Source organism: Takifugu rubripes, chromosome 3 (assembly GCF_901000725.2).
Source record: "Takifugu rubripes chromosome 3, fTakRub1.2, whole genome shotgun sequence".
Lineage (NCBI taxonomy): Eukaryota > Metazoa > Chordata > Actinopteri > Tetraodontiformes > Tetraodontidae > Takifugu > Takifugu rubripes.
In genome coordinates this window covers 13,842,149-13,866,694 of record NC_042287.1, presented here as the reverse complement: position 1 = coordinate 13,866,694, position 24,546 = coordinate 13,842,149, and the positions used below count along the sequence as shown (strand labels likewise).

The 24,546-nt window shown below is 50.6% G+C and overlaps 4 protein-coding genes across 14 annotated transcripts; 2 read left to right on the top strand and 2 right to left on the bottom strand.

Moving 5' to 3' along the window:
* Nucleotides 1-99: 99 nt before the first annotated feature.
* LOC101068901 (uncharacterized) lies at nt 100-3,970 on the top strand. 6 transcript variants are annotated; one of them, XM_011602621.2, is made up of 7 exons: nt 100-694; nt 1,274-1,737; nt 1,806-1,938; nt 2,011-2,158; nt 2,238-2,400; nt 2,469-2,610; nt 2,842-3,970. In XM_011602621.2, the coding sequence occupies exons 2-7, from the start codon at nt 1,340-1,342 to the stop codon at nt 2,929-2,931; spliced, it is 1,074 nt and encodes a 357-aa protein (XP_011600923.1). In that variant the 5' UTR covers nt 100-694; nt 1,274-1,339; the 3' UTR covers nt 2,932-3,970. The 6 variants fall into 6 exon arrangements, with proteins under 6 accessions (XP_011600923.1, XP_011600924.1, XP_011600922.1 ...); XM_011602622.2 differs by lacking the exon at nt 100-694 and adding an exon at nt 714-812; XM_011602620.2 differs by lacking the exon at nt 100-694 and adding an exon at nt 818-908.
* On the bottom strand, nt 3,375-11,274 carry col9a3 (collagen, type IX, alpha 3). The gene is made up of 32 exons (XM_029833882.1): nt 11,031-11,274; nt 10,470-10,538; nt 9,757-9,792; nt 9,609-9,680; nt 9,474-9,527; nt 8,679-8,714; nt 8,393-8,416; nt 8,218-8,271; nt 7,966-8,019; nt 7,847-7,888; nt 7,717-7,773; nt 7,596-7,649; nt 7,471-7,524; nt 7,329-7,382; nt 7,175-7,228; nt 7,002-7,055; nt 6,871-6,924; nt 6,746-6,799; nt 6,597-6,650; nt 6,462-6,506; nt 6,336-6,389; nt 6,162-6,216; nt 5,919-5,971; nt 5,765-5,836; nt 5,396-5,431; nt 5,275-5,319; nt 5,111-5,143; nt 4,880-5,026; nt 4,745-4,799; nt 4,483-4,665; nt 4,311-4,388; nt 3,375-4,236 (listed from the first exon to the last, which is right to left on the bottom strand). The coding sequence occupies exons 1-32, from the start codon at nt 11,094-11,096 to the stop codon at nt 4,052-4,054; spliced, it is 2,037 nt and encodes a 678-aa protein (XP_029689742.1). The 5' UTR covers nt 11,097-11,274; the 3' UTR covers nt 3,375-4,051.
* Nucleotides 11,275-11,977: 703 nt separating this feature from the next.
* Nucleotides 11,978-16,455, bottom strand: ogfr (opioid growth factor receptor). 6 transcript variants are annotated; one of them, XR_964465.2, is made up of 9 exons: nt 16,152-16,455; nt 15,657-15,722; nt 15,498-15,579; nt 15,341-15,419; nt 15,094-15,160; nt 14,668-14,816; nt 13,562-14,592; nt 13,363-13,490; nt 11,978-12,165 (listed from the first exon to the last, which is right to left on the bottom strand). XR_964465.2 is itself a non-coding variant. In XM_011602623.2 (8 exons), the coding sequence occupies exons 1-7, from the start codon at nt 16,278-16,280 to the stop codon at nt 13,581-13,583; spliced, it is 1,584 nt and encodes a 527-aa protein (XP_011600925.2). In that variant the 5' UTR covers nt 16,281-16,455; the 3' UTR covers nt 11,980-13,490; nt 13,562-13,580. The 6 variants fall into 6 exon arrangements, 2 of the variants coding, with proteins under 2 accessions (XP_011600925.2, XP_011600926.2); XR_003887879.1 differs by having other exon boundaries at nt 13,363-13,476; XR_964464.2 differs by having other exon boundaries at nt 11,980-13,123.
* Nucleotides 16,456-18,182: 1,727 nt separating this feature from the next.
* LOC101069354 (potassium channel subfamily K member 15-like) lies at nt 18,183-20,340 on the top strand. The gene is made up of 2 exons (XM_029833891.1): nt 18,183-18,843; nt 18,971-20,340. The coding sequence occupies exons 1-2, from the start codon at nt 18,561-18,563 to the stop codon at nt 19,969-19,971; spliced, it is 1,284 nt and encodes a 427-aa protein (XP_029689751.1). The 5' UTR covers nt 18,183-18,560; the 3' UTR covers nt 19,972-20,340.
* The last annotated feature ends 4,206 nt before the right edge of the window (nt 20,341-24,546 follow it).

Genomic DNA, 24,546 nt, shown 5'->3' with positions numbered 1-24,546 from the left:
GATGTTGTCATTAATTGGAGAATTGACAGAAATTCAAGGGCCTCCAATAGTTTTCAATTACCAGAGGGTAACATGCACATTTTGGATGCCTTTGAGTAAAAACCGTCCAGGGAAAACGTAATTTATGGATGCCAACTGATGACACAATAGTCATTTTTGATGGGTGTTGTGGTTTATCCTGTAATGCGAGGCCTGGCCGCAGGGGGGCGCCAGCAGGCAGCTTAATACGGACCGTTATGTACGGTAATTTCAATGCGCATCTAAGATTTTTCCGTTCCGAAACACACAATCAGACACTCATTTACCTGCCTATAACAGTGAATTCTCACATGCATGCAAAAGTAACAAGCTAAAATAATTACAATAAAATCAAATTATGTCAACTACTACTACTACTACTACTATGGACTTTGTTTGAAAAGTGCATAGTAGTGCATATTAATAACTCCTGGCGCACCCCCATTCATCATATATTATTTTATATTATACATAATTGTCCTTTTTACATTATTACTCAGAAATTAATTCAAAATCAACGCTCGTTGAATTAACATTTTCTTGTATAAACATTTAAAAATATATTGGCTTTATATACACACAATTTTATAGAAATAAAATGAATATTATTTTTATAAGGAGGAGACTATTGAAATCGGGATTTACAGCACCCACGTCAGGCCTCTTCTGCAGTTAAGTAAGTAATATTTGCTCGTTTATGTGAGCTAGTTATTATTTTACCGACAAGTTATTTTCCCGATTTTTATTGTTTTACAACACACCGCCGGTTAGCCCAGAGCTAATTACCAGCAGCCGTAAGTTAGCACCAAAGAGGAAGAATACGCTTCCACTTTTTTTTAGTGTAGCATTTATTTGTAACGCTTGGAATTCTCAGTTTTGAGTAAATCACAGTGAGAATAACGACTTAATGATTTTACTTTATTTTACTGTTCAAGTGTAACTAGGACAGCGTAATTGTTAAATCTGTCGTAGCGTGGACCATTCACCTTCGCTAACGTGTAGCTAACGACGCGAGCTAACATAGCTTTTATAGCCAAAACCCAAGAAATAGCACATTAGATTTGTTGACGAATAAAATCATAAACTGCTCATTAAATTTCAGATAACTCGTCAGCTAATATCGGTAATAATGGTACACATCGAGGCTAACAATATTAATGTATGGTGTGTTCAGGTGCATTTATATGTACATTTTTTCGTCATTGTTTTTTAAAAATGTATTATTTAAGTTGGATGATGTCTTTGTGTTTCATAGCTTCTAGAATCTTCAGATCACGACTCTGCTGGAGCATCTTTGAGCGACTCCAGAGAAGTGGGGCAAATGTCAGCAAGTGAGATTCCTGTATTGGAGATCGAGATGGACCTTTCACACTTTCAGCATCTCGTCCAGACGTCTGCAGCTGGATTTGCACCAGATGTTACCCCTCACCCGGTCACCCTGACGCTCACAGACGCTGCTGGTTCTCCCTCGGTTTTCCCGTTCACCGAAGTCATCGATCTGTCCACTTCAGCCAGCGAGCAATGTCCAGGAGAAAAGACCCCCGGGCCTTACGGGGAGGTGCCGGGGTTCCTGCTGGACATTGCCAGAGGCTGCTCAACGGTACCGTGTCCAAAAACCAGTGTACATTCCCACAACCGAGCTGGATCCACCGCGAGGGTCTGCTTGGAGAAAAGGTTTAAAATCCTTTCAGCGGACCCCTCAAATTATCAGGAAATCAGGTATGGACCTCCTAGCAAGCACATTTTACTCCTCATGAATCCGTAGTTGAACGCGCATCGTGTTTCAGGTTTTTGGCAAAGCAGCAGCCTCCGGAGGCCCAGATTCAGCCCTGGTCCAACCTCGACAGGCCAAACACTATTGAGGTTTCCAGTCCGTTTGTCCTGGGGGTTTTCAACCCAGTCGCCAACGTGTGCGACCAGGTACGTCGGGAGGAGAGGAAATCCCGAATTCCACCGTCGACAATCTGATGTTGCGCCTTCTTTCGATGGCAGATGATGGGCCACCTCCCTCACCTCCCTGAGCAGAAGCAGCAGACCAAGACCTCGCCGTTCGACCACGACTCCGAGACGTCCGCGAACAAACCCCAGCATTTAAACGGCAGCGGCTCAGCGAGGGAGCAGCACGCCATCGACACCGAGAGTACCGGCCACGGCTACACAGAAGGTTCCGGGGGAGGTTTTCGATGCGCGCCGCTGACCTCTGTCTGACCTTTCCACAGCCTCCAGGAGCCACCGACGCGACGACAGCCCTCAACCCGTCACGGCTATGGAAACCACCCAGGACTGCTCCGAAGGGTCGGGCAGCAGCTCGGAGAGAAGAGGTCGCTCTCGGAACGCAGGGTGCCGGAAAGAGAGGCACAACCTGATGGAGAGGGAGCGCAGGTGAGCAGGTGGGGGCGCGGGGGTCTGTGACGCCATCGTGGCGACGCTCACGCTGTCTCCGGTGGCAGGAGGAGGATTCGCGTCTACTGCGACGAGCTGAACGTGCTGGTGCCCCTCTGTCACGCCAAGTGCGACAAAGTCACCACCCTGCAGCTGACCACCGCCTACCTCAGATACATCCACAAAATGCACGGGGACACCTTCAGAGAGGTGCCTTGGTTTTTGTATGAGGCTAAAAAGGTTGTTATTTCACCACGTTCAGGTTAGATGAAGGATCACTGTCTAGACATGGGATCGCTGGCCCTCAGTGGCCTCATAGTGGCGGGCTCAAATCTCTCAGGGCCTTTCAGAATTGAGTTTTCATCTTCTCTTCTTGTATTTATGAGCTTGCGCCTGTTTCCACCGCCCCATCTCAGCTCTCTGTCCTCATCCTCTGCACAGGAGTTTCAGAAGATGGTCTCTCAAGGGAAAGAACTCACCCTGGAACTCGGCCTCTCTTCCCTCCAAGAGATCAGCGCAGTAGAACAGTAAATCCCTCACACTTTTGTCCCATGATTTGTGCCTGATAGAAATATTTATGAAGCTGCCAGTGTTCTTTAAAGGTGCAGTTCTCCCGGTCGCCTCCGAGTGGCGCTGTTTCCCGCCTAATCTCAACATGCATTTGAAACGATTTATTTGGGCATTTTTTTTAACAGGCTTGTATCAGATGTTGTACATTTGATTTCAGGATTGTTTCTCAACTTTATAAGTGCAGAGCGTTTCTGTTTCGCTGTTCACATTTGTCTTGAATAGCTTATTTATTCGTTGCGTCTTCTCTCACCGTTCGTGCCGCTGGATCGCCTTCCTCTTAAGTACAAACAGCTCGATTGATGTGTAACTTCTTTTACTGAAAAGTGGCTTTATTTCTTTCTTACAACATGTCGCCGCAGCATCTTTCTGTACATACAACAGTCACCCACAAGTAATAAATAGTATTTCAGGTCATGTATATTTAATAGTTACAGCACCGGTAGTACATAGTGGATGTTGTCATTGCAAGAAGAAAAGTCAATGACTTGATGTTTCTCACCACCTCAAATTAGTTTTCAGCTCTGAAGAATCAACTTTACATGGAATAAAAACAAAACGGGGGAAAAAAAAACAAGCTGTAAAAAAAAAAAAAAATCTACTTTTGCATTAATGTACAAAGTTTCTGGGCACCTGCTTGGTTTTTTTTTTGTTGTTTTTTTTGGGACTTTTACAATGAAGCCAGGGTTCCTCCACCCAGAGTTTCCCTCTCTAACACCTGTTTCCATGTTTCGGTTCGTATTTTACACAGTAAGCTCGCATGTTGAGGTAACGTGATTGGATTGGCCGCGATACGTGACAGTTCGATGCAGAGACACGGTCGTTGCCGGGAGGGGCCGCGGTTGTTCTCCGTCCTGAATTCCCGTTGCTGTTCTTCGTCTCCCAGCTGCTCTGGTGCTCATGTCACCTGTTGGGTGTTAATTCCTCTGAAATAATCTCACCAGTTAATTCCTCCCTTCTAGTGATGCGTGCACTTGAATAAAGACGATGTTTTTTTTTCGTATCGCTCCCTCTGTTTCTCTTTCCTTGCCGCTCTTCCTCCCGACGGAGGGACAGGGTGGCGTCGGGTCGCAGGAAGTCGTGTTTAATGGTTTTTGGGGTTGGAGGATTTTCCGGCTGCTGCTGCTCCCTGACAGGCTGACGTGTCACAGATGCCAGGAGGCCCCTGGTGCCCGGTTCTACCCAATCGGCCCGGCTCTCCAGGCTCACCCGGATCTCCTGGAGATCCATCGCGGCCGTCTTTGACAATTCCAGGTACTCCTGGGAGACCTGGGCACAGAAGATGACCGGAGGTACAGGTTTATTTGAACTGAGGTGCACTTGCTGCTGTCAGCTAAGGTTACCTTGGTATCCTTGGTCTCCAGGGGGCCCGTCGATGGCTCTTCCTATTGATCCTTTATCACCTGCTTCACCGACATCACCTGGGAAGCCGAGAAATGTCGTCAGTGGGGGAAATTGTTTAAGATGAATCCTCTCCTGTCCAATCACTGATAGACGTCTGATGGTTGATGTTACCTCTGGGACCTGGATCTCCAAGTTCTCCTGGCAGGCCTCTGTAGCCTGGTGGTCCACGGGCACCTGGATGTCCAATAGAACCAGCCACTCCGGACTTTCCTGGGGCCCCAGGACGGCCGGGGCGGCCCACCATTCCAGGAGCCAGGGGTCTCCGAAGGTTAGCGGCCAGCTGGGCGATCTGATCTGCGTAGGGAAACTCCGGAAGGTCATTTTTGAGTTTAAACACAAACCAGCACTGAACGGGTCGGCTGGGACGTCTCACCATTGATCATCGGACCACAGAGTTCCCTGATTTGCTGCTCGCTCACCAGTTTACCCTGAAACCAAAAGAAGGAGCACACGGTTAGAGAGCGAGCTCGGCATAGCTACCGTGAGCCGCCAGCTGTCGATCACTCACTGGGACGCCCGTCTTTCCTGCTATTCCGGGCGCACCCTGTTCCCCTTGGAAACCCATCGCTCCTTGCTTTCCAGGGGGTCCTCTTGGCCCCAGCTCTCCTTGTGGACCCGAGCCTCCCTTTGGTCCCAGTTCACCTCGCTTCCCAGACTGTAATCAACGGCAGCGACACGTTAAACAACATTAAGCAAGGGGGTGGACTCCGTCCACATGAAACCTCCTGTTTCACCTCACCTCTCCTTTTTGTCCCACCGGTCCAAAAGGACCCTGAAAATAAAAACAGGCAAACACAAGACAACTAAATGGGAATCCTTCGACAACACCGACACCGACAAGCCGCAGCAGTTCTGAGTAACCGGGGCTGATGGGACGAAACTGTCAGCTGAACAGAAACTCACAGGTTCTCCGTTTTCTCCAGGCAGACCGTCACTTCCTGCTACCCCCTGGAGAGACAATGGATGGAATGGGTTGTTTTTTGTGGATGTAGCTTATCGTGATATATAAGGGCAGAAGCTTTACCATGTCTCCTTTAGGTCCAGAAGCTCCTGTTGGACCCTGCAGGGCGAAGAGAGAGAGAGAATCAACTAAAGTCGTGTTGAGGCATTTCATGCATGGGGGGGGGGATGAAGGGAGGTGAGGTGGGCTCGGCCGTATAAAGGCCGGCTTTGTTCTGTCCTCACGTTCTGAACAGGAGGGCTGTGTGACCACTGCGGGCTGCAGCCCGACTGCATGGCGCTGGTTCGTGCACGTGTGGACGCAGCGCTCGTTCAGCGTCGACACCGAACGTGACGCAGCATCGGTGGAGATTTAGCTTCAGGACCGATCGTTAGGAGGAGCGGGACGCTAACTCCCCTCTGGGGGACGTTTAAAATGGTGCGTCGAACTCACCCTGTCGCCGAACTCTCCACGGATTCCCGTTGGACCTGGAAGACCTGGATCCCCCAAGCCTCCTTTAACCCCCTGCAGCGTCACACGCAGACAAGCAGTGAGCGACCCTACTAAAGTGCAGAAAGATGCTAACCGTTGCAGACAGGCGACCCACCTGGAAGCCTTTGATGCCCTGAGGTCCCGGGTTGCCCACCGGTCCGATGCCTCCCTGTTGGAAACAGACGTCTTCATTAAACCCACTCGGAATGAGATGAGATGATGGTAGAAAAAACGTAGGCGCACACAGTGGGCAATTATATCATTGTGGAAGCTAAAAGCTATGCTAGCTTGTAGCACCGCAGCAGGATGTCTGTTTCGTTGACTCAAACCTTCAGACCGAAGCTCTAGAAATACTTACCCGCCACACCTCGAGGTCCTGCGATCCCCCTATCACCCGGAACGCCGATCTCGCCCTGAAGGAGGAGACGGGAGACGGTGTGGACGGGTCACGATTGTTTAATGTCTGTTTAACTCAACTGTGGCCCCCATTGTACCCCCACACCCACCCCACAAAAACCCATCAGATACATACAGGAATACCTGGCTCTCCAGAGGGTCCCGCCTCCCCAGGTTTGCCAGGATCACCCTGAAAACAACGAAATAAAAGATGACGAATGTGGTTTCCGGGGCGAAAGTCCGCTTCCCTTTTTTTACTCACAACTCCTCCCTTCGAACCCTTCGCACCAGCTTTTCCTTGCAGACCCTGAAAGAGAAAATCAAAGTGAATCCACCAAAAACGGATTTTACATTTTGGGAAGCGATCAGCCGCTCCGATGACGGATTGAATACCCACCGGAAGCCCGTTCGGGCCCTTCTCTCCGACCGTGCCGTGGCGCCCTGCATCACCCTTCGGACACAAACGGCGGCCTCGTTATCTTTGGTGCTGAAACGGTTAAAAACTCACCTCTCCGGCGCCGCCGGGGCACCACCACTCGGGTTTACCTTCTCGCCATCTAATCCAGGCGTTCCGTCTTTGCCGTCCCTGCCAGGAATACCCTGTTCAAAACACCGAGTGTGACCTTTGGGGTTCAGGGGAAGGACGTTCCTTTTCTCAGACGTTCACTTACAGGCTCTCCTTTGGGCCCCGCACCCCCCGGACCTCCTTTTGGACCAATCTTTCCCTGTTGGGAGACACAACATCGGTGGTCGCTTCGCCTTTTCTACGCTGGATCGTCCCAAAAACAAGTCTTTCTCTTACGATTTCTCCTTTTGGGCCCTTGAATCCCTGCGGACCTTTTTCTCCAGCGTCGCCCTGGAGACGTCAGATCAAACACACACAGCTATTCACTGACGGGCCCGGTCGGTTCCGCCTGTAAACCGCTACGATAAAAGCTTTTCTTCTACACGTATGACAAACAAAGAGAGACTCACTGTCTTCCCGATGATGCCGGCGATGCCCGGTTTTCCCCGGAAACCTGGAAGACCCTGGAAAAAGCCACAGTCAGACACGGTGACTCCAGTTTCAAATGGAAAGGATCAGAAAGGGGGGATCAGGATCAGGATCTGGATCTGGCAGGTCACGTACTCTGTCTCCTACGGATCCCATCGGGCCTTGTAGACCTCTGAGACCACGCGGGCCCTAAAAAGCAGCGCGGAAGCATCAGCGAGAGCGCTCGGGGACAATCGGAATGTTTTCGATCTGTAGCCTGGATCTTGAGAGGACTCACCTGGAGACCGACCGTCCCAGGAACACCCGCTGGACCTGGTGGACCCGGGTCACCCTAGAAAGACAAGGACGAACTTAAAGAGTCGAGTTCTTCACAAATGGCTGTTGTGTATTTGCTGAATTCACCTTCTCTCCATCCTTTCCCAGCTCTCCCTTGTCTCCCTTGTGGCCCGTGTGACCCTGGAAACACACAGAATCGTTTGTGTCCCGTCCTGCCGACGCTCTCGCGCCACTGGGCCTTATTTACCTTAAAGCCCGGCATCCCGGGAGCTCCGGGGGGACCAGGAGGGCAGATGGCGGGACACTGAGGAGTACACGGCCAATGATCTGGGCTGCACGATCGTGATGATGTCATTACGCTGCGTTTGGGAACTTACCAGAAGGTCGCCTGTAAGGTCATGAAGAGTTCCAGGAAGACCCTGACAGAAGGAAAAGTACCAACAGGGTCCATTAAGAGAGTTCTCAATTAGATCCAAACACTGATAACTGAACTCACAGGCGGTCCATCGGGTCCTGAAGGTCCTGGAAGTCCTGGAAGGCCCTCAGGGCCCTGAGGGAAGGTGCAACATTAGCACATTAGCGTTTTCCTGCAGCGCTTTACAATCAGCTTTGTGTCGTTGTGAGAGAAAAGTTGTTTCTTTTTGGTTCTCTGCACCTTTGAGAACCTCCAACCTTGGAACCCGTGAGCATCAGCGTCGCCTCGCGTTCAAACTAAAACATTCCGAGCTCGGTTCTGGACCATACTCACCGGCGAACCCTGAGGTCCAACGCCGCCTGGCAGCCCGTTGGTTCCCGGCAGGCCCTGAAAATGAAAGCGAGAGGCGTCGGCTCACGAATCCTGATGCGTTTATTACGACATTAAAGCCGCGTGGAAAAGCGATTTGAATTCCTCCCGGTGTTCCGAGAGGAAGGTGTGTACTCACTGCCGCTCCGGCTCTCCCTCGGCCCTGCGGAAAGACAGCGGAAGGCAGATGAAGTCACAAACGGGGGGGCGGCAGGATTAGGTTACACTTCAGTTTTCCTCCGCCTGATTTATATTTAACCGGATTAAATGGAAAGTTCGGCCCCGGCGGCGGCTGCTGCCGGGAGCGTAATCTCATAACTCCTGAGATAAACGGTGAATTCAAGAGGAGCCGAATTACGGGAGCGGGGACGCGAACGAGCCGGCGAGGAGCTGAGGGCGGAGCCTAAAGGATGTTTGGTACTTACAGGAGGTCCGGCGGGCCCGGGAGGTCCAGCGTCACCCTGCAGGGAGACAAGGATCAGCCCAGTTTACACCAAAACATTTCATTTTATCACCTGATCAGGTGGGGTAACATGTTTGTCGTGTTACCCCACACACACACACACACACACACACACTTTAGCACCTCTGGCTCGTCCTACATCCGTTATTTTCCAGCGCCGAACTTCCAAAAGCCTCAGTTTGTTAATAAGCCGATCAGGTGGCGCCTTCCTGCGGAGCCCCTTCATCTGTCATTACCCTCCTGTGATTATTTGCCCCCCCCTGCCTTCTTACCCCTCTGTTTACCTGCCTGCCAGCTGTATTTGAGCTCTCTGCGAGGTTGAAAGATTCCAAATAATCATCCACACTAACAGGGTGATGCTAAGGAAGCGCCGCATTCTTCATGCCAACCAATCAGGAAGCATGTCTGATGTCATCCCAGTTTTATCCTCATATCATAATTAAAACCCCCGAAAGACAAACAAGTTTCACGTTGCAGCCATTTAGATGCGGTTGGGAATTCTGTCCTGCGGAGGCAGGAGGAACCTGAAGCATTCCTGGCCGGATTAAGTGAGCAACAGAAATAAATCCGATTCTGATCCCTCATTAAAATGATTCCCACCAAGAGGCTGAGCCAACGTGAGAGATCCCGGCTGACAGAGGAAAACCGGCTGTTTCCCCTTCAGACCCCACAGCCAATCAGCACGCAGCATTTGTGTGTACAGCTAAAGGGGGGGGGGGGGGGGGGGGGGGGGGGGGGGCATCTTCATCAAACTCACTCCTTCCCCTGAGGGTCCATCCTTCCCAGAAGGACCATCAGGACCCGTCAAACCCTGCAAGCGGAGAGTTTTGTGTTACTTTTTCAATGATTTCCAGCAGTTTTCAGAATCTCTGGATGTTTACAAGACGCTTACGTCCACCCCCGGAAGTCCCGGCAGGCCCGGTTTTCCCGGTAATCCCGGTAACCCATCTTTCCCTTTGGGACCCTACAAGATATGAAAAGGAATCTCATCGTCTCTGTGCTGCTGAGTCCTAACAAGGCTGAAGGATGGGGATGCTTACTGGTTTCCCCATCAGTCCGGCCGGTCCTGGTTTTCCCTGTTGGGAAACAGAATGCAAAATTACGGCATTTACAGAAAAATATTTTAAAAAAAAAGAGATTATGTGGCGCCCGGGAAAACAGCGGCGCACTGTCACATATTGAAGGCTTGGGTTTGTTTTTCGGGGGGGTGGAGGGAGGGAAGGAGGGTGAAACTCTAGATGCTCTCACCAGGTTGGGGAATGCATGAATGGACCCTCTGTCAGCTGCCAGACCCACAAAAATTATCTTTAAAAAGAAGAACCGACTCCCTGACCTGGATACAAAACAGGCCGAAAAAATTCGGTTTTCCCATCTCACTCTTGGAATTTAGGATTTTCCCATTTTCTATCAACACATCAGAATCGTTTTTGGTTATTTGTCCCTGGAATATCAGCTCATGTCCCACTATAAACTGGAAAAATCTGAGAGAATGGACCTGGATTCATATTGCGCAATAATAATTAGACTGATCTCAGGTCAGGAGACTCTGCCCCCCATGATAGTGGGAGGAGTCAGCCTTCCAGGAGCCTGTCAATCACGGAAATTAAAGAACAAATCATAGGTGAGCTGCAGAGTAAAGACTCAAACCAGCACTTCCATCATGAAACACATTAACTCGCACGGTGTTGCATTCAGGCACGGTGTTGCATTCAGGAACATTTTTTACAAAAAAAAGTTGTTGCGCTCTTCTTACATCAGTGCCGTCTCTCCCCGGTGCCCCTGGGGGTCCTGGTGGCCCAGTGGGTCCTCTGGGGCCCGGCCTCTGCAGCAAAAAGTCACCATAGTCAGACAAATTCCTCTGAAATATTTAGCACTTATATAAAAAGCTAAACGTTTTTAACACAATTCTAGAGCGACGTCATTACGCGTGAAACTGCGCGCAAAATGCGCAAAATAATCTGGTTACACCAGGAAGCCAACGTCATGTTTTCATATGGTTTTTTTTGTTAATAAAGGGAAGTGAAGGAGGTTCTGCTGAACCTGAACAGAGGTGCCATTGTGCGCGGGGGCGCTAATCTCCATCCCTACATTCCACAGGTTCGGGGGAAACATCGGCCGCGTTCATGGACCGGTGCGAAAAACGCAGCACCTGCGCGCAACCGTAAAGCCCCAGACTAAAACACAGCCACGGAGAGTGCGTGTGGAGGTTTAAAGAAGCTTCTCAGAGCGTGTTGCATGCAGCTCAGGCCTAAAGGTGCCACCATCGCCAGCGTGGGGGCCAATTAGTCTCAGGACGGCTTTGCGTAAAACTCACCTGGGCAGAGGAGGATGTCAAAAGTTGGCACAGCAAGAGCACCCACAGTGCAGAGAACACCAGCATGGCTCCAGTTCGCCCTCACAGTCTCCAGATGATGCGGGGGAAATGGGTCAAATCCCCGGTCTCCCGTCCGCAACAGGGCTCTCCTTCACGTCGAAGCGCGCCGCTGCTGAATGGCTTCCTCTTTGGTTCCAGATAAACCCGAGCCTCCAGGCGAAGGGGCTGAACTCAGACTGGAGAACTGTGCGCGGGGGTGAGGGCGTGAGGAGGAATGAGAGGGGGCAGCCCAGGGGAAAGCATCTCGGACATGGAAAAAAAAAAAATGGGCCGAGCTAATGGTTGACCATCCAGTCTGACCTCGGCACCAATCAATTTGCCGATCAATCATCAATTCACCAGGAGTGATACTACAGGACTGTTTACACTTTTAATAAAGATAAACTGCTACTAAACACGCACATTGCGACCTACTGCCTCTTCCAGAATAAAAACAAATCCATCTATACACGTTTCAATCCTAAATCCTACATTTCCCATAATGCACCGCTCATAAGTCTTCGTTTCTCTGAGGCCGCATCCGACAAAGGTCCATTCTTGAATTTATTTTGAACTGCAAACGTAAAAGATAATGAGTAATTTTAGATATTAAACTCGTTTTGTCTGCTTCAGGCTACTCTAGAATCACATTAAACTAAATGAACTTAAAACTCAACTCCTGTTGGTAGTTTGATTATCCACACCTGACCTTTGACCTGTATCAGTCATCCACATTCAGCGTTACAAAAATCAAATCAAGCACAATATTTTAGGTTTACATTCCAATTTAAAGTTCCTAATATCAATAATAAGAGTGCTATCGCTACTTTAAAAACAGGTTTTTTTTTAATATCCATAAAACGAAGATAAATGAAGCATCACTTATCAAAGCAACACAAGCACCCAAAAAAAGTGTTAGAAAGCTTTATTTATAAGGTTCCAAACAGGGAATGGACAGAACCGCAGAGGCTGGTATGAATAAATCTGTAACACACAAACTTTTTACTTTCGGGCTGCGTCGTTTTTCAAAGCTTATTTATGCTGCTGCTGCGGGGCCTCGCAGGACTTGGGGCCGCCGGCGAGGTGACGGGAGCAGCTGATTATTTCGGAATAAAAAGGACAAAGTTCAGCGACGGGAAGAAAGGCCGAAGAGTCACAGTTTAATCCTGAGAACAGCGGTTAAATAAAGAAATACGGGGCCGCGGCTGCTCAGATTCAACTCATAAAAGCCTCAAAAATAGTTGCAATTTACCGTCTGGAAAACAACATGGTTCAAGAGGGAAATCAAGGGTTTAGCACTTGTGTAAAGAAAAATTAGCATTTCTGTACGTAAATACCATACTTTAACAATTAACATTGGAAATTAAGTGCAAATATATAAAAATGCATGATCCTTTTTGTACACTAGACCTTAAATTATATTCATTTCTGCCAGGAGGACAAATATATATATACTTCTTTTTTTAATTTTTTTTTTTCTACAATCAGCCAGTCTTAATCACATTATTTGGAAAAAGGCTTCACGTTGGTCCGAAGCCTCGTTTCAGATCTGCATGAGAACACGCAGACTGTGCAACATCACAGGAACAGTACTGATGACATTCAGTCCGGAATCGTCTGAACAGCAGAAACACAAACAGAACTTTCTACAAAAGTCTGGAAACGGAAGAGAAAAAAAACTGCCCTCTGAAGAATCATCTGTCAGTGCATCGTTAAAATAAAGAAGCTAAAACCTCATTTAACGGTCGGTAACGCTGTCGACTCCTTACAGCAGCTAAACTGTCGGTTTCTGATGGTTTATTGTCCACACGTCTTATCTAAACAGAAGCTAAACTGAAGATAAATTCATCCCCAGATAAATAAGCGGCCGAGCGCAGCGGGTCGCGCTCGATGCCACGTAAACACACGTGCAGCTCTGATGTAGCTCGATGTCTTCGATGAGAAGCAAAGTTGTTGGAGCCCAGCAGACGCGCAGAAGAGTGGTCGGTTCCTCGTCTTTCAGTGTTTGACCGTCCAACCGCAAACGAGGAGCCTGAAACGACGTTCTGTAGGAACTGAGGCGGAAATGTTAGCATCAAGCTAAGTGCTTAGCTTGATGCTAAAACTGATACGGTGCAAACTTGATGTCTAACGGCCACAAAACCCTGCCTGAAACGTGCGGCTAATGCTAACAGAAGGAACCAGGAAGTCTAAACTCTCCCGTCTGCTCCGCCTCCAACAGCTTTGCAGTTCACAGTGTTTCAAGTTTCCAACCTCCACCTGCATTTGTTGTCAGTAAAACTAAAGAAAGTACCCAAGTTGTCCGGCGGCGTCGGATCCGGTTCATCGCTGCAGGTCGCCCGGGTCCGTCGGAGGTTTCTGCCATGTAAAAGTAAGCGGTTTCGCCCCGTCTCTGCCGTTTCCGGTCCTGCACAGATAAAGCTGAACTGAAGTTTGAACCCAGAACCTTCGGAAAGGTCGGGGGGAAAAAACCCAAACTCTACTTTTAATACCTTTAAGCTCATTTCCTGTTCAGGAATTTTGGGCGTTTGCGACCGAGGTCGACGCTTGGGACTCCATGTCTACGTCCTCCGGGTCCTTTCCGTTGGCCGGCTCACTCTCGCCACCCTGCGCGCTCTTCGCCGGGCCGTTGGTGGCGGACGCGTCGGCCTGCGACGTTCCTTCGTCCTCCTTTTTGTCCGACGCCTCGCTGAAATCAGTCCTCGGGATTTTCTCCTCCCTCCCCAAAAAGGGAGAAGGAGAATGTTTTAAAGTCTTTAACGGGGTTTGGCCGGAGGAGCCCGCCTGACCGGTGGGTTTCCCGGCGCCGCCTCTTTCCTCGGGTGGACTGCTAGCTAAGGCTGCGGCCGCGCCGTTGCTCTGCGGCTTCTCTTCCCTCTTCTTCTTTGGTTTTTTTTCGGCCTCCTCCTCTCCGTCCGTCAGCATGTTGTCTGCTTCCTTTGAGGCATCGCTAAGCTCCGCCTCCTTGCCAGCGCATGGCTTGTTCATGGTCACAGTGTCGGGGCTGAAGGATTGATCCATGTCATCCACGTCATCTGGGAAGCTCTCTCCGTTCACGGACATCTCGTTCCCAGACTCGGCGTCGGGGTTCCCGTTCCGGGCGGCCTCCGCGTCCGTCTTAGGCCCCTGCGGCGACTCGTGGGGTTTGTTTTTGTCCTTGCTCGCCCTTTTCTCCGCTCCCCTCGGCTCCTTTGCCACTCTAACCGCCCCGTCCTCGACGGCTTCTCCGTCTTTGCACTTCTCCGCCTTCTTGAACTGCTTCTGGATCTTCCGGGGACACCACACGAACTTGTCCTTTGGCTCAAAATGATTGTAGGCGAAGTGCACCAGCTCCTGGCGCTTCTCCTTGTCCCGGACGGCGAAGAGGAAGTAGTCGAGCACGCTGCGTTTGACGCTGCCCAGGGTCTTCTTCACCAGCGTCTCCTCCAGGAAGAAGCGCACCAGGGGGGCCTGGTAGTGCCGGAAGCCCAGCTCTCCCAGGCTCTTCAGGATGCGAGTAATGCGCAGGTTGTTGTGCATGTTCCTGCGAGAGACGACCGTGTCACCGACCAGAACAAAGCCTACACACCTCTAACACAACCGCGGTTAAATATTCAACCTCTCCAGGTTCCCGAAGCGCTCCTTCCAGTTCTCAGCCCGCTTCACTTCACCCGTTTCCTTGTTGACCAGGCGAATGCCGTAGAAGCCCAACATGAGCTCGTAGGCCTCCACCAGGCGCTTTTTGGCGTCCTCGTTCTCCTTGAAAGCCTGTTGACGACAGGGCGCCGAGATCAGACGTTTGCTGCTTCTCGTGATTCCCTGAAACTAAAAGTGGCCACCAGAGGGCGCTCAGAGCGCTTTGCCGCACTTTATTGCAGGCTCTGGTGTTTATGTTAACACGTGACTGGCTGGGATATTTTGCAGACTCCTCTATCGGACCTCAGTCTCCATGGCAACGTGACGTTCACCTTTATATTTATCCTGCACCGGGCCAGAAGTCAAATTCAGTGAGAAAGGTTTTCTTTTAGTTCTGAGTCTTGCTTACCTTGATTTCCTTTTTGGTAAGTTCTGAAGCCATGTAATTAACCCCCGGCTCCCGAAGTGGAAACAACCTTTATCCAGAGGAAGAGGAGGGTTCAGGAGTGAGACGACAAAGTGACTACAGGAAACCAGCCTAAAAATGCAGCCCGACAGCGGCGAACAAGGTCGAGTGGACATTTAACGTGGGGAGACGTAATCGGAACGCCGAGGCCGAGACGAGCTGCAGGGGGGCTTTAACTTCTGACACCTACCACTGAATGTACGAGTGGACCCGCTCCAGTCTTTTGTAGTCATTCTTCCAGTCCTTCAGGAAAGAATCGATGTAGACGTCTGTGGCGAATCAGAGAGACTCAAGTCACTACAGAGTCCCCAAACACTGATCCTCTGTAAGAACACCAGCAGCTTTACCGTCGGGAGCAGAGGGATATTTATTCAGATAAAACTGCAGGTTGTTCATTTTGTCTTCTGAGCACTCGTCGTCTGTGAGATTCTGCCAAACAATAACCAGAAGCACCGTCAGGGCCGTGTTTCGGCTGCACTTCAGCCGGAACCTTGGCAGCTACTCACCGGATACTCTCTCCGGTAGTTCTGCATGTCCTTCGCTGCCCTCATGTTCCTGGACGTGTGATGCCACTGAGGAAAACAGGGTATCGAATCAATGAGGTGTGAAATGCACTCGACTGGGCGGCACAAACGGGGTTAGCTCCGCTGCAGATACAACAATAAGCAGCGTTTCTGGTGACAGGATAACGCTGTGCAGCTGGGTGCGAGCTAACGCCTTTCTCCTCCTCCACTAAAAGGGCGTGAAACGCTGGAAAATTACACCTGCGGGCAAATGCACGCAGGGTAAACACTGTAAACAACCCGGCGTAAAGATTTCAAATCGCCCACGCATTGTAACTTACACATTAGCTAACAGTAGCGGCTGGCTAGGCTAGTTAGCAAGGCTGCAGCACAGAGGCACACAGCTACCATTAGCTTCCAGTCAGGGCAGTGATAGCAGCGCCTGGCTGCGTGGAATAACGCATTCTACAGTTTATAATAAATAACAAAAGCGGGTACGTTTAGTGACCAGCCAGATCTGTTTTTCTCCGGACATGACCGACGCGTCTGGCTCTCTCCGGCCGGGTCGTCTCCATCACTCTCCGTGTCCCAGGTCGAGTCGTACTCGCAAACGTCGTCGTCCTCCATAGCTGCAAACGTTGCCCACTAACGCTGACTAAAGGTGCGGAGCGTCGCAACGCCTCGGTTACGGCTGCATGTTCAGGTTATGTGAGGACGGCCTGGACCAGCCGTTCTCCCGTCGACCATCGTCAGACAGCAGCGGCACCGTCGGCGGCTGCAGCAGCGCTGCTGCCTTCACGGACGGCTCGGAATTTACAACCTCACGCCTCCTCTAAACCGACACGTCGTTTCAATTTCATTGAAGAGTTGTATTAGCGGTGCATTTAAAAAGGGGGATTCGCTGTTTTAAAGCAAACCCAGGATGCAGAATTAAACGTGTTAAGTTGTTGTTGGGATGGAACATTAGAAAGAAAGTTACTCGCGTGTCATTAACTTTGGTCTTACGGTTTGAGAGGAGAGAAATAAAATGCATTTAAATGTGACGGACATCAACGTTCGAAGATGATGGAGCCGTTCGACGCGTTCTTTGGTGTTCTCTGCTGCTTAATGAGGTTAATAAGCGGTCCCTTTATCACGCCACGCAAATTTCCGACATGACGGGAAGGCAACAGTGTCGCTGCGTTGGTTGATAGCGGTAATATCTGCAGACCAGCGGACGAGTCAGGCAGGTTAAAGCTCCAAAAACAGCCGTGACGGCCACGGAAGTTGCCATTAAACCACCCCATTGATATCAATCTGCTCCCAGATTAATACTATAACATTAAAATCATTGCCATTCCTTTTATGGAAACACACCTAGAAATCTGAAACAGTTTGGGATGATCGTGAAGGTTAAAAGGTCAGGAAACATCCAAATTCTACTGCTCTGCCATGCAACCACGCTGAATATTTTATTCCTGAGCTCGTATCAAAGGCAGCACTTTTTGGCGCTGACCTTTTACAATCCCGCACACATTCAGACCCAATCTTGCCACGTCCTCATGACACCGTGCAGCATCTTCACTCATGTTCCCATAAAGCTCGGCAGCACCAAAGGTGGCGGGTGAGAGGATTTAATTGGACCGTTTGGGTGGTCGGACAGACGGATGTACACATGACAACATCCGTCTCTGGGTGGTATAAATAGAAGTGTGCATTATCACCGGGGATTTGGTGCTGAAAGGCCGCTGGTGTGGGTTTCTATTTTTGGTTTTAGTTACTGTGGAAACCAGTCTGCTCTGCAAGCATCCTCTGTTTGCTGTTGCTATTTTGTGCTCTCGCTGAATATGGACGAGCATCTTCATATTTATAGATCGAAAGGGTTTGTTTCAGCTGATCTGACAGGAATCAACCGGTTTCTCTCTCACAGGAGCTTCTCGGGGGACTTAAAACCATAAATGGGTGACTGGATGTCTTAGCAGGAGTGATGGGAGTTTTGGGCTTCCTTAGTTAATTCCAAGAGTGAATGATGCCGGCAGTGTGTGTGCGTGTGTGAGAGAGTGTGAGTGTGTGTGTGTGTGAGAGAGTGTGAGTGTGAGCGTGAGTGTGTGTGTCTGTGTGTGTTTTGCGATGCAATGACATCAGTGTCAGTTTAACGGCCCCCCGGATCACAGCCTGGATCCAGTCGGGCCCTCTGTGCTTCTGGAGCGGTTGCCACGGCAACCAGTGGCACCAGTAGGTTTCCACGAGCGCGCAGTGAAGAAGAGTCAGCGCAGCTCCCTGATGCGTAACTGTTGCCAGAGAAAACCACTTAAATACGCGATATCAGACTCTTCTCGAAGCGTTTCCGGGTAGAGTCACGTGGTATAGTTCACTGTTACGATCATAAACCCATTATTCAGATTGTAGCCATTTGTTTAATTTGTGTTCTTAATTATCTGTCGAGAGTTTCAGTGAAATCACACAACTTTTTTTTTTTTAAATAAGAAAGGTGCTCCTTTAAGCGTCCGTGGAGAGCTTGCAGGTGCAGAGTCTTGCCCCCCCCCCCCCCCAGCAGGGTCGTGTCAGGACCGCACTTGTTGCGCACAGATGCAGCGTGCATGTGTGTAAAACACAAACCACAACGGACGCGCGCAGCCTCTTCTCGGGGGCCGCTTTGCGCATGCGAAGACAGGAACAGGGGCCCCAGATGACCGTGCGGAGAGCATCGATCTCCCCCCGCGCGCACGGGCAGACCGCGCGTCTTATTCTATTTACAACCGCGCCGGAGTCCAAACCCGGCGCCGCGCTCATCCCCCGCGTCGCTCGGATTCGCTCGCGTGCCTCCGCCGCCTCTCACGCAACAGGCTGCGCCGCAGATGTGGCGCCTCCGCGCTGAAGAGCAGCTTCACCTGTGACGGCGCCGATCCGCCCACGCCGACGCCGAGGATGAAGAAGCAGAACGTCCGGACCCTGTCGCTCATCCTCTGCATGTTCTCCTACCTGCTGGTCGGCGCCGCGGTCTTTGACGCGCTGGAGTCCGGGTCGGAGAGCTCCCGCAGGCGCGTCCTGGAGCAGAAGCGCAGCGAGATGAAGAAGAAGTACCGATTTTCGGAGGACGACTACCGCGAAATCGAGCGCGTGGTGCTGCAGGCTGAGCCCCACCGCGCCGGCCGCCAGTGGAAATTCGCCGGCTCTTTCTACTTTGCCATCACGGTGATAACCACCATTGGTAAGTTTGAGGGTTTCCTCGCGATGCATTTAGAGCACGAACGTGACGTTTGACCCTCGTGCAGGAAAACACCTGCAAATCAAACATTCACACGTTGTTCTTCCCTTGTTCTCCGCTCCGCCTGAAGGTTACGGTCACGCGGCCCCGGGCACCGACGCAGGAAAAGTCTTCTGCATGTTCTACGCTGTTCTGGGCATTCCACTGACTCTGGTCATGTTCCAGAGCCTGGGAGAGAGGATGAACACCTTCGTCCGCTTCCTCCTCCACAAGACCAAGCAGTGCCTGGGGTTCCGGCGGACCGAGGTGTCCATGGAGAACATGGTCCTGGTGGGCTTCCTGTCCTGCATCGGGACTCTCTGCGTTGGAGCCGCCGCCTTCTCCCACTTTGAGGGGTGGACCTTCTTCCACGCTTACTACTACTGCTTCATCACGCTCACCACCATCGGCTTCGGGGATTTCGTGGCCCTGCAGAAGAAGGGGGACCTGCAGGAGAAGACGCCCTACGTGGCCTTCAGCTTCATCTACATCCTGGTGGGCCTGACCGTCATCGGGGCCTTCTTGAACCTGGTGGTGCTTCGCTTCCTCACCATGAACACCGAGGACGAACGGAGGGATGCTCAGGAGAGGGCTTCGTTGAAGAGGGAGCGGGGCCTCCTGGGCGGGGCCCTGGGCGGCGTCCGCGTGGCGGGGGAGCCGAGCAGGGGCGTCCTCAGAGAGAGGAGCAGGGGCGGCGTGGCGCACGGCCGCAGCCACAGCACGCTCTTCCTGCCGATGGAGGAAGGAACCAGCTGCACCAACCTCATCACCTCTCCGGCGGAGCACCGGGAGCGAGGAAGCCCCCGCAGCAACAGGCTCCGCCTCCACATCAGCGGCCGGCCGGGGTCCAGCCTCAGCTCCCTCTGCTCCTGCGTCTGCTACCGCCTGGGGCTCTGCGACAGCCCCCTGGTCTCCCGCGGCGACCGCCGCCGCTGCCGCCTCAATTCCGCCTACTGCAGCTCGGTGTCGTACAGGATCCGGGGCTGCTCGCCCGGGTCCAGGGACCGCACGGGGCTCTCCTCCCCGGAGAGCACGCTCTCGCCCAGGCACAGCTTCCAGGACTTCCCTCGCTGCAGGAGGAAATCGGTGTGAAGGGACCCGCCGGTGGCACGGCTGCGGCGTTAGCGACACTTGCGCGCCAGAGCGATTGCGTCATGGTGGAATTCAGCCCTCTTTTCCAGGCGCATCAGTTATTCTATCGGCTCCCTGCATGTGAGTGCATGTGCCAGAGAATGTATAGCACCGGCTGTGGATGCATGAGTGCCCACGTGGCGCGTTTCTCTTTTGATGTGGTGTTTATGACCAAAAACTGTTGCGTTTGGACCGGAGCCGCTTCGGTCGAGCACGAGGATGTCATCACAACTTTCTGACGAAAAGAAAAAAGGCCTTAAAGAATTCTGACCAAGCACACGACCCGGGTGGCTGCTCAGCTCAGCGGATTTCCTAAACCCTTTTAGTACCTGTGGGGGGGGGGGGGGGGGGGGGGGTGAAGGGGGTGGGGTGGGGGGGGTCCACAGCACCGTCTCTCTGCATTCTTCCACACCGACGCTCAGAGACGGGGTCTTCATGGATGTAGCACACATGTGATGTAGCAGGTGACCGGTCAACTTCCCATCATGCTCCGGGTGAAGGGTAAAGAGTAGGGCGGGGGTCCCTGTTCCATTGGGGGGGGGGGGCTTTCCTTGTTTGTATCCAGATTTGATGTGAGTCTTCTGCTGTGTTACCTAATTAAATGAAAACCTTAAGTGTGGTTGGTTAATATTTAGCAAAATACACGAGTCCATTTGCAACACGCGGAGTTCTGTCCACATAAATACTCAAATCACTTTAATTAATTAATGCAACGGCCTGATAACTTACCGGCTCCCTCTATTGATCAGCTAAACACGTTTTCTTCCCCCCGTATCGAAACATTCAGTTTGGATTTGTGCCACTGAAAACACGCCGAAGCGACTCTTGAAGACACTGAATCTCATTCACGAGTGATCATCCACGAACCGGAAGCACCGTGACAGACGGAGCTTTAAAGGCAGCACAGAGACGCACCTGTCTGTGCGGGTAAATGAAAGGCCCCATAAAAAGCTCCGTTCCCTGAACGCAACGCTGCATATTCTCACGCTGTCCCCGCAAAAGCCGCATCAAAACAAAACATATGTCACAAATCTGCACGCCGGCGGAGTTTGAAGAGCTCCGAGTTCGGGATGCGGAAGAGTTTTATGTGGCCCTTACATAAGCGTCCCCAGGAAGATATTTAAAGCCATCTGTTCCTGCGCTGGAATAGCTACTTTACATATAAATGTAAAACCGGTTAGGTAATAGAATCGGGGATATTGATTGGTTATGAAATACCATCTGCTCCGGCTGCTCCGGGGTGGGTGCGCGGCCCGTTCCTTTCTTTCTCTGTCACATTAGATTAACTTGATCAAATTTCTTTCCCGCCCCGTTTCCTACTCACGGGGGAACCAAAAATGGCAGGTTACACAAAGTGTTTGTCCACCTTCGAGTTGCGGCGTTTGCGTTGTTACGTGACGGACTAAAGTTATACAATAGCTTCGACAAGGGCGCCCCCTATGGGCAAAACGATGTAAAGACCTAAATAATAAAGTTCAGCGTGTGTCCGCTAGAGGGCAGTATACGCTCATAGTTTAACTGACTGGCTTGTGCTGGAGGAGACCAGGAAAAACTAGTTTATGCATTCATAGTTAATTATTTATTTTTATACAGATAACATCTTTTACCTGCAGCTCTCATGACTGTAGGTTGCCGATGCCAAAGGTCATAGGTCAGATGTGCAGTACAAAACCTTAATCCTGAGGCCACGGGTGGTGGAGTGTCCATGGAAACAACAGAAGATTCTGAGGATGAAAGCACATCACCTCTGTGGCTTCCTGTCCTTTTGTCATCATTCATCCAGTCACCGTTTTGGTCTGTGAAGGCAGACAACAGTAATGACTCCAGCTCTGCGTCTCCTCTGCTATCACATTATCCGCAGAGCTGTAGCTCGCTGACCACCAGCTCTAATTCCATTAGCTAATCAATATCTGTCAAATCAACATTTCTCATTCAGATTAGGCTAAACTGCTCCGCGGAACACGTCGATCCAGATATTCATTTTTACTACAGATGGAATTCAAACAGACTCAAGTGGGAAGAAAAGTACTGACACTGATTGATTACAGACCCAAGGGACGTTGGCGCACTCGCAGGTAGTTTTTTCCTCTGTCGTTACCACCTTTCTTTTTATTCTCTCTCTCAAATGGAGCTGATTAGGCTTATTAATGATAATCGTCTCTCTAATTACACATTCTAGTAATTCTAGTAAAATATCAGGTTATTCCCTGTAAAATGTCAGTAAAAACCACCAAATCTAATGACGTGGAGAAAGTCACGAGATAGATAGATAGATAGATAGATAGATAGATAGATAGATAGATAGATAGATAGATAGATAGATAGATAGAAAGAAAGATAGATAGATAGATAGATAGATAGATAGATAGATAGATAGGTAGGTAGGTAGGTAGGTAGGTAGGTAGGTAGGTAGGTAGGTAGGTAGATAGATAGATAGATAGATAGATAGATACATAGATAGATAGATAGATAGATAGATAGATAGATAGATGGGTTGATGGCAGGAAGGATGGAAGAGAGGGAGGAGGTGGATGATGGATGGAGGGATGATGGATGATGGATGGAGGGATGGAGGATAATTAGAGTCATGGAGCTGCCACGTGGAGGCAGCAGAACTCCTCGGCAGCTTATTTGTCCTCGTTTGCTCCGATTCATCCTCCCGTTATAAAGAAGGAGAAGAAGAAGAGAGTGATATCAATATGAGGATTCTGAGTGTTCATCTCTCATCTCAGTACAAATGTTGACAGAGTGCGTGCACACACACACACACACACACACACACACACACACAGAGTTTTATCAGTGGCAGCTTGTCCTCATTTAAAACCATTAATGATTTTCCAGCAGCGAATTCAACAGAATGGATGCGATTATTTTTCGTCTTTGTGTGTGCATAAGGGTGTGTGTGTGCACACATAAGTGTGTGTGTGTGTGTGCGCGCGCGTCTAAAAGAATTAGGTGCCTGGGGATGACAAGTGGAATCTTTTATACCCAGGACTCATTGTTCATTGTGTGGTTATAAATAAAGCTTTTCCTTTTTTTTGGCCTAATGTTGGCTGGTTAACAAATGACACCGACTGCTCATATTTTCCACTTTGCAGCGACGCATCGGTGATTTCGGAGCCCCAACAGTGGCTGCTGCACACTCCTCACGTGCAAGCTGTCACCTGACAGCTGCTGCGTGCACGGGTGACATTTTACTGTTGTTTCTGGTTGTTCTACCTGTTTCTCCACCGTATCCCGATGCAGGCGGCAGCGGTTCAGGCAGGAGATAGACACCAAACATGGATGACAGGTCCTGGACATCTGCCTCCTCACCTTGGGGGGTCCACGTCCCGTGTGGACCAGGATCACATGACCAGACCAGAGGTTCAGGTTTACGGACCTCGAGTCGAATTCACTAAATTTGACACGAAACCTCTTCATCTCATCGCCACAGCGTCGTCACCAGGACTTCCACCCATTGATCGGAGTCAATAATACCCCCCCCCCCCCCACCTCGGTGCACCCTGTTTGGTCTCAGAGCAATTAGGCCGCTCGCATCAGTACACACACAGCAGAGATGTGGCTAATCTCAGCCCCACTGCACTCCCTCTCTTTCTTTTATCGATTCTGTTGTGTCCCATTAAACGTTTTCCTTCTCGCCCTCTTTTCCTCCCTGTCAGAGTTTGACTCTTTGACACGTGGAACCGGAGGTGTGATGGCTTTTACAGCTTTTACGCTAATTCCCTTTATATGGCTGCAAAGGGCTATTGTGGGGGGGCTAATGGAGGCGCCCGCCTCAGCCTGTCAGTCCTTCGTCTGCTTCTGTGCATGTGTGTGTGTGTGTGTGTGTGTTTTAAACATAGTCTTCATGGCTCTGTCTGAAACTGAGCGTCATCGTGAGCACAACATTCCTCTCTGGCACCGAATATAAACCCAGAGAGTCTCACATCCCCACTCAACATTCCTGTAAACACACCGAGTGGCGGCGGCGGCGGCGGCGTGTCGGGATTCTGAGTTTCGGCTCTAATTTGAGAGGTCGCTGCTCAGCGTTTGTGCAGGAGGAGACGACTCCCCACATATAAAAAACCCACTTTCTCCACCTAAGCTCTCGACAGGGGCGTCTGCTAGCCTGGAGGTGTACCTCAGGGGTCCCCATTAGAACCACCAAGCTTTTACTTTGATGATTGGGGATTGATGATCCGGCTGACGCGCCGCCGCCATCTCAGGATTTCATTTAAAGATAATGTTGAAAATGTCCTCCGTTAGCTTGACGACGAGGCTAAATCGACGCCATCGTCTCTGACGTCCCGCGTCGGCACAAACGACGAGCCGCTGATGTGCCGCTTTCAGCGGATCCGCCGTGATTAAACCTCCATTTTTCAGACGACGCCATCCGGATGAAACCAGCAGGATCCGCAGCCGCGACGCATCCGACAGCCCGAAAGATGGAGGTTCAGATTAAAGACCTCAGTAATCGATGCTCTTTGTTTTGCAGCTCCTCCAGCTCGCAGCCAAAAGACTAATGATGCGTTTAGCCACCCAGCAGTTGGG

What these genes read in the sequence shown, in the direction of transcription:
- col9a3 (XM_029833882.1), bottom strand. Translation starts at nt 11,096, where the DNA reads ATGCTGGTGTTCTCTGCACTGTGGGTGCTCTTGCTGTGCCAACTTTTG. An exon ending in CTGGGACGGTCGGTCTCCAG is followed by an intron (nt 7,383 to 7,470) that starts GTGAGTCCTCTC and finishes GCTGCTTTTTAG; the next exon opens with GGCCCGCGTGGTCTCAGAGG. An exon ending in TGGGATCCGTAGGAGACAGA is followed by an intron (nt 7,229 to 7,328) that starts GTACGTGACCTG and finishes GGCTTTTTCCAG; the next exon opens with GGTCTTCCAGGTTTCCGGGG.
- LOC101069354 (XM_029833891.1), top strand. Translation starts at nt 18,561, where the DNA reads ATGAAGAAGCAGAACGTCCGGACCCTGTCGCTCATCCTCTGCATGTTC. An exon ending in CACGGTGATAACCACCATTG is followed by an intron (nt 18,844 to 18,970) that starts GTAAGTTTGAGG and finishes CTCCGCCTGAAG; the next exon opens with GTTACGGTCACGCGGCCCCG.
- ogfr (XM_011602623.2), bottom strand. Translation starts at nt 16,280, where the DNA reads ATGGAGGACGACGACGTTTGCGAGTACGACTCGACCTGGGACACGGAG. An exon ending in ACTACCGGAGAGAGTATCCG is followed by an intron (nt 15,580 to 15,656) that starts GTGAGTAGCTGC and finishes ATTGTTTGGCAG; the next exon opens with AATCTCACAGACGACGAGTG. An exon ending in CGCTTCGGGAACCTGGAGAG is followed by an intron (nt 14,593 to 14,667) that starts GTTGAATATTTA and finishes CGTCTCTCGCAG; the next exon opens with GAACATGCACAACAACCTGC.
- LOC101068901 (XM_029833894.1), top strand. Translation starts at nt 1,148, where the DNA reads ATGGTACACATCGAGGCTAACAATATTAATGTATGGTGTGTTCAG. An exon ending in TTAATGTATGGTGTGTTCAG is followed by an intron (nt 1,193 to 1,273) that starts GTGCATTTATAT and finishes TGTGTTTCATAG; the next exon opens with CTTCTAGAATCTTCAGATCA. An exon ending in GCACGCCATCGACACCGAGA is followed by an intron (nt 2,159 to 2,237) that starts GTACCGGCCACG and finishes ACCTTTCCACAG; the next exon opens with CCTCCAGGAGCCACCGACGC.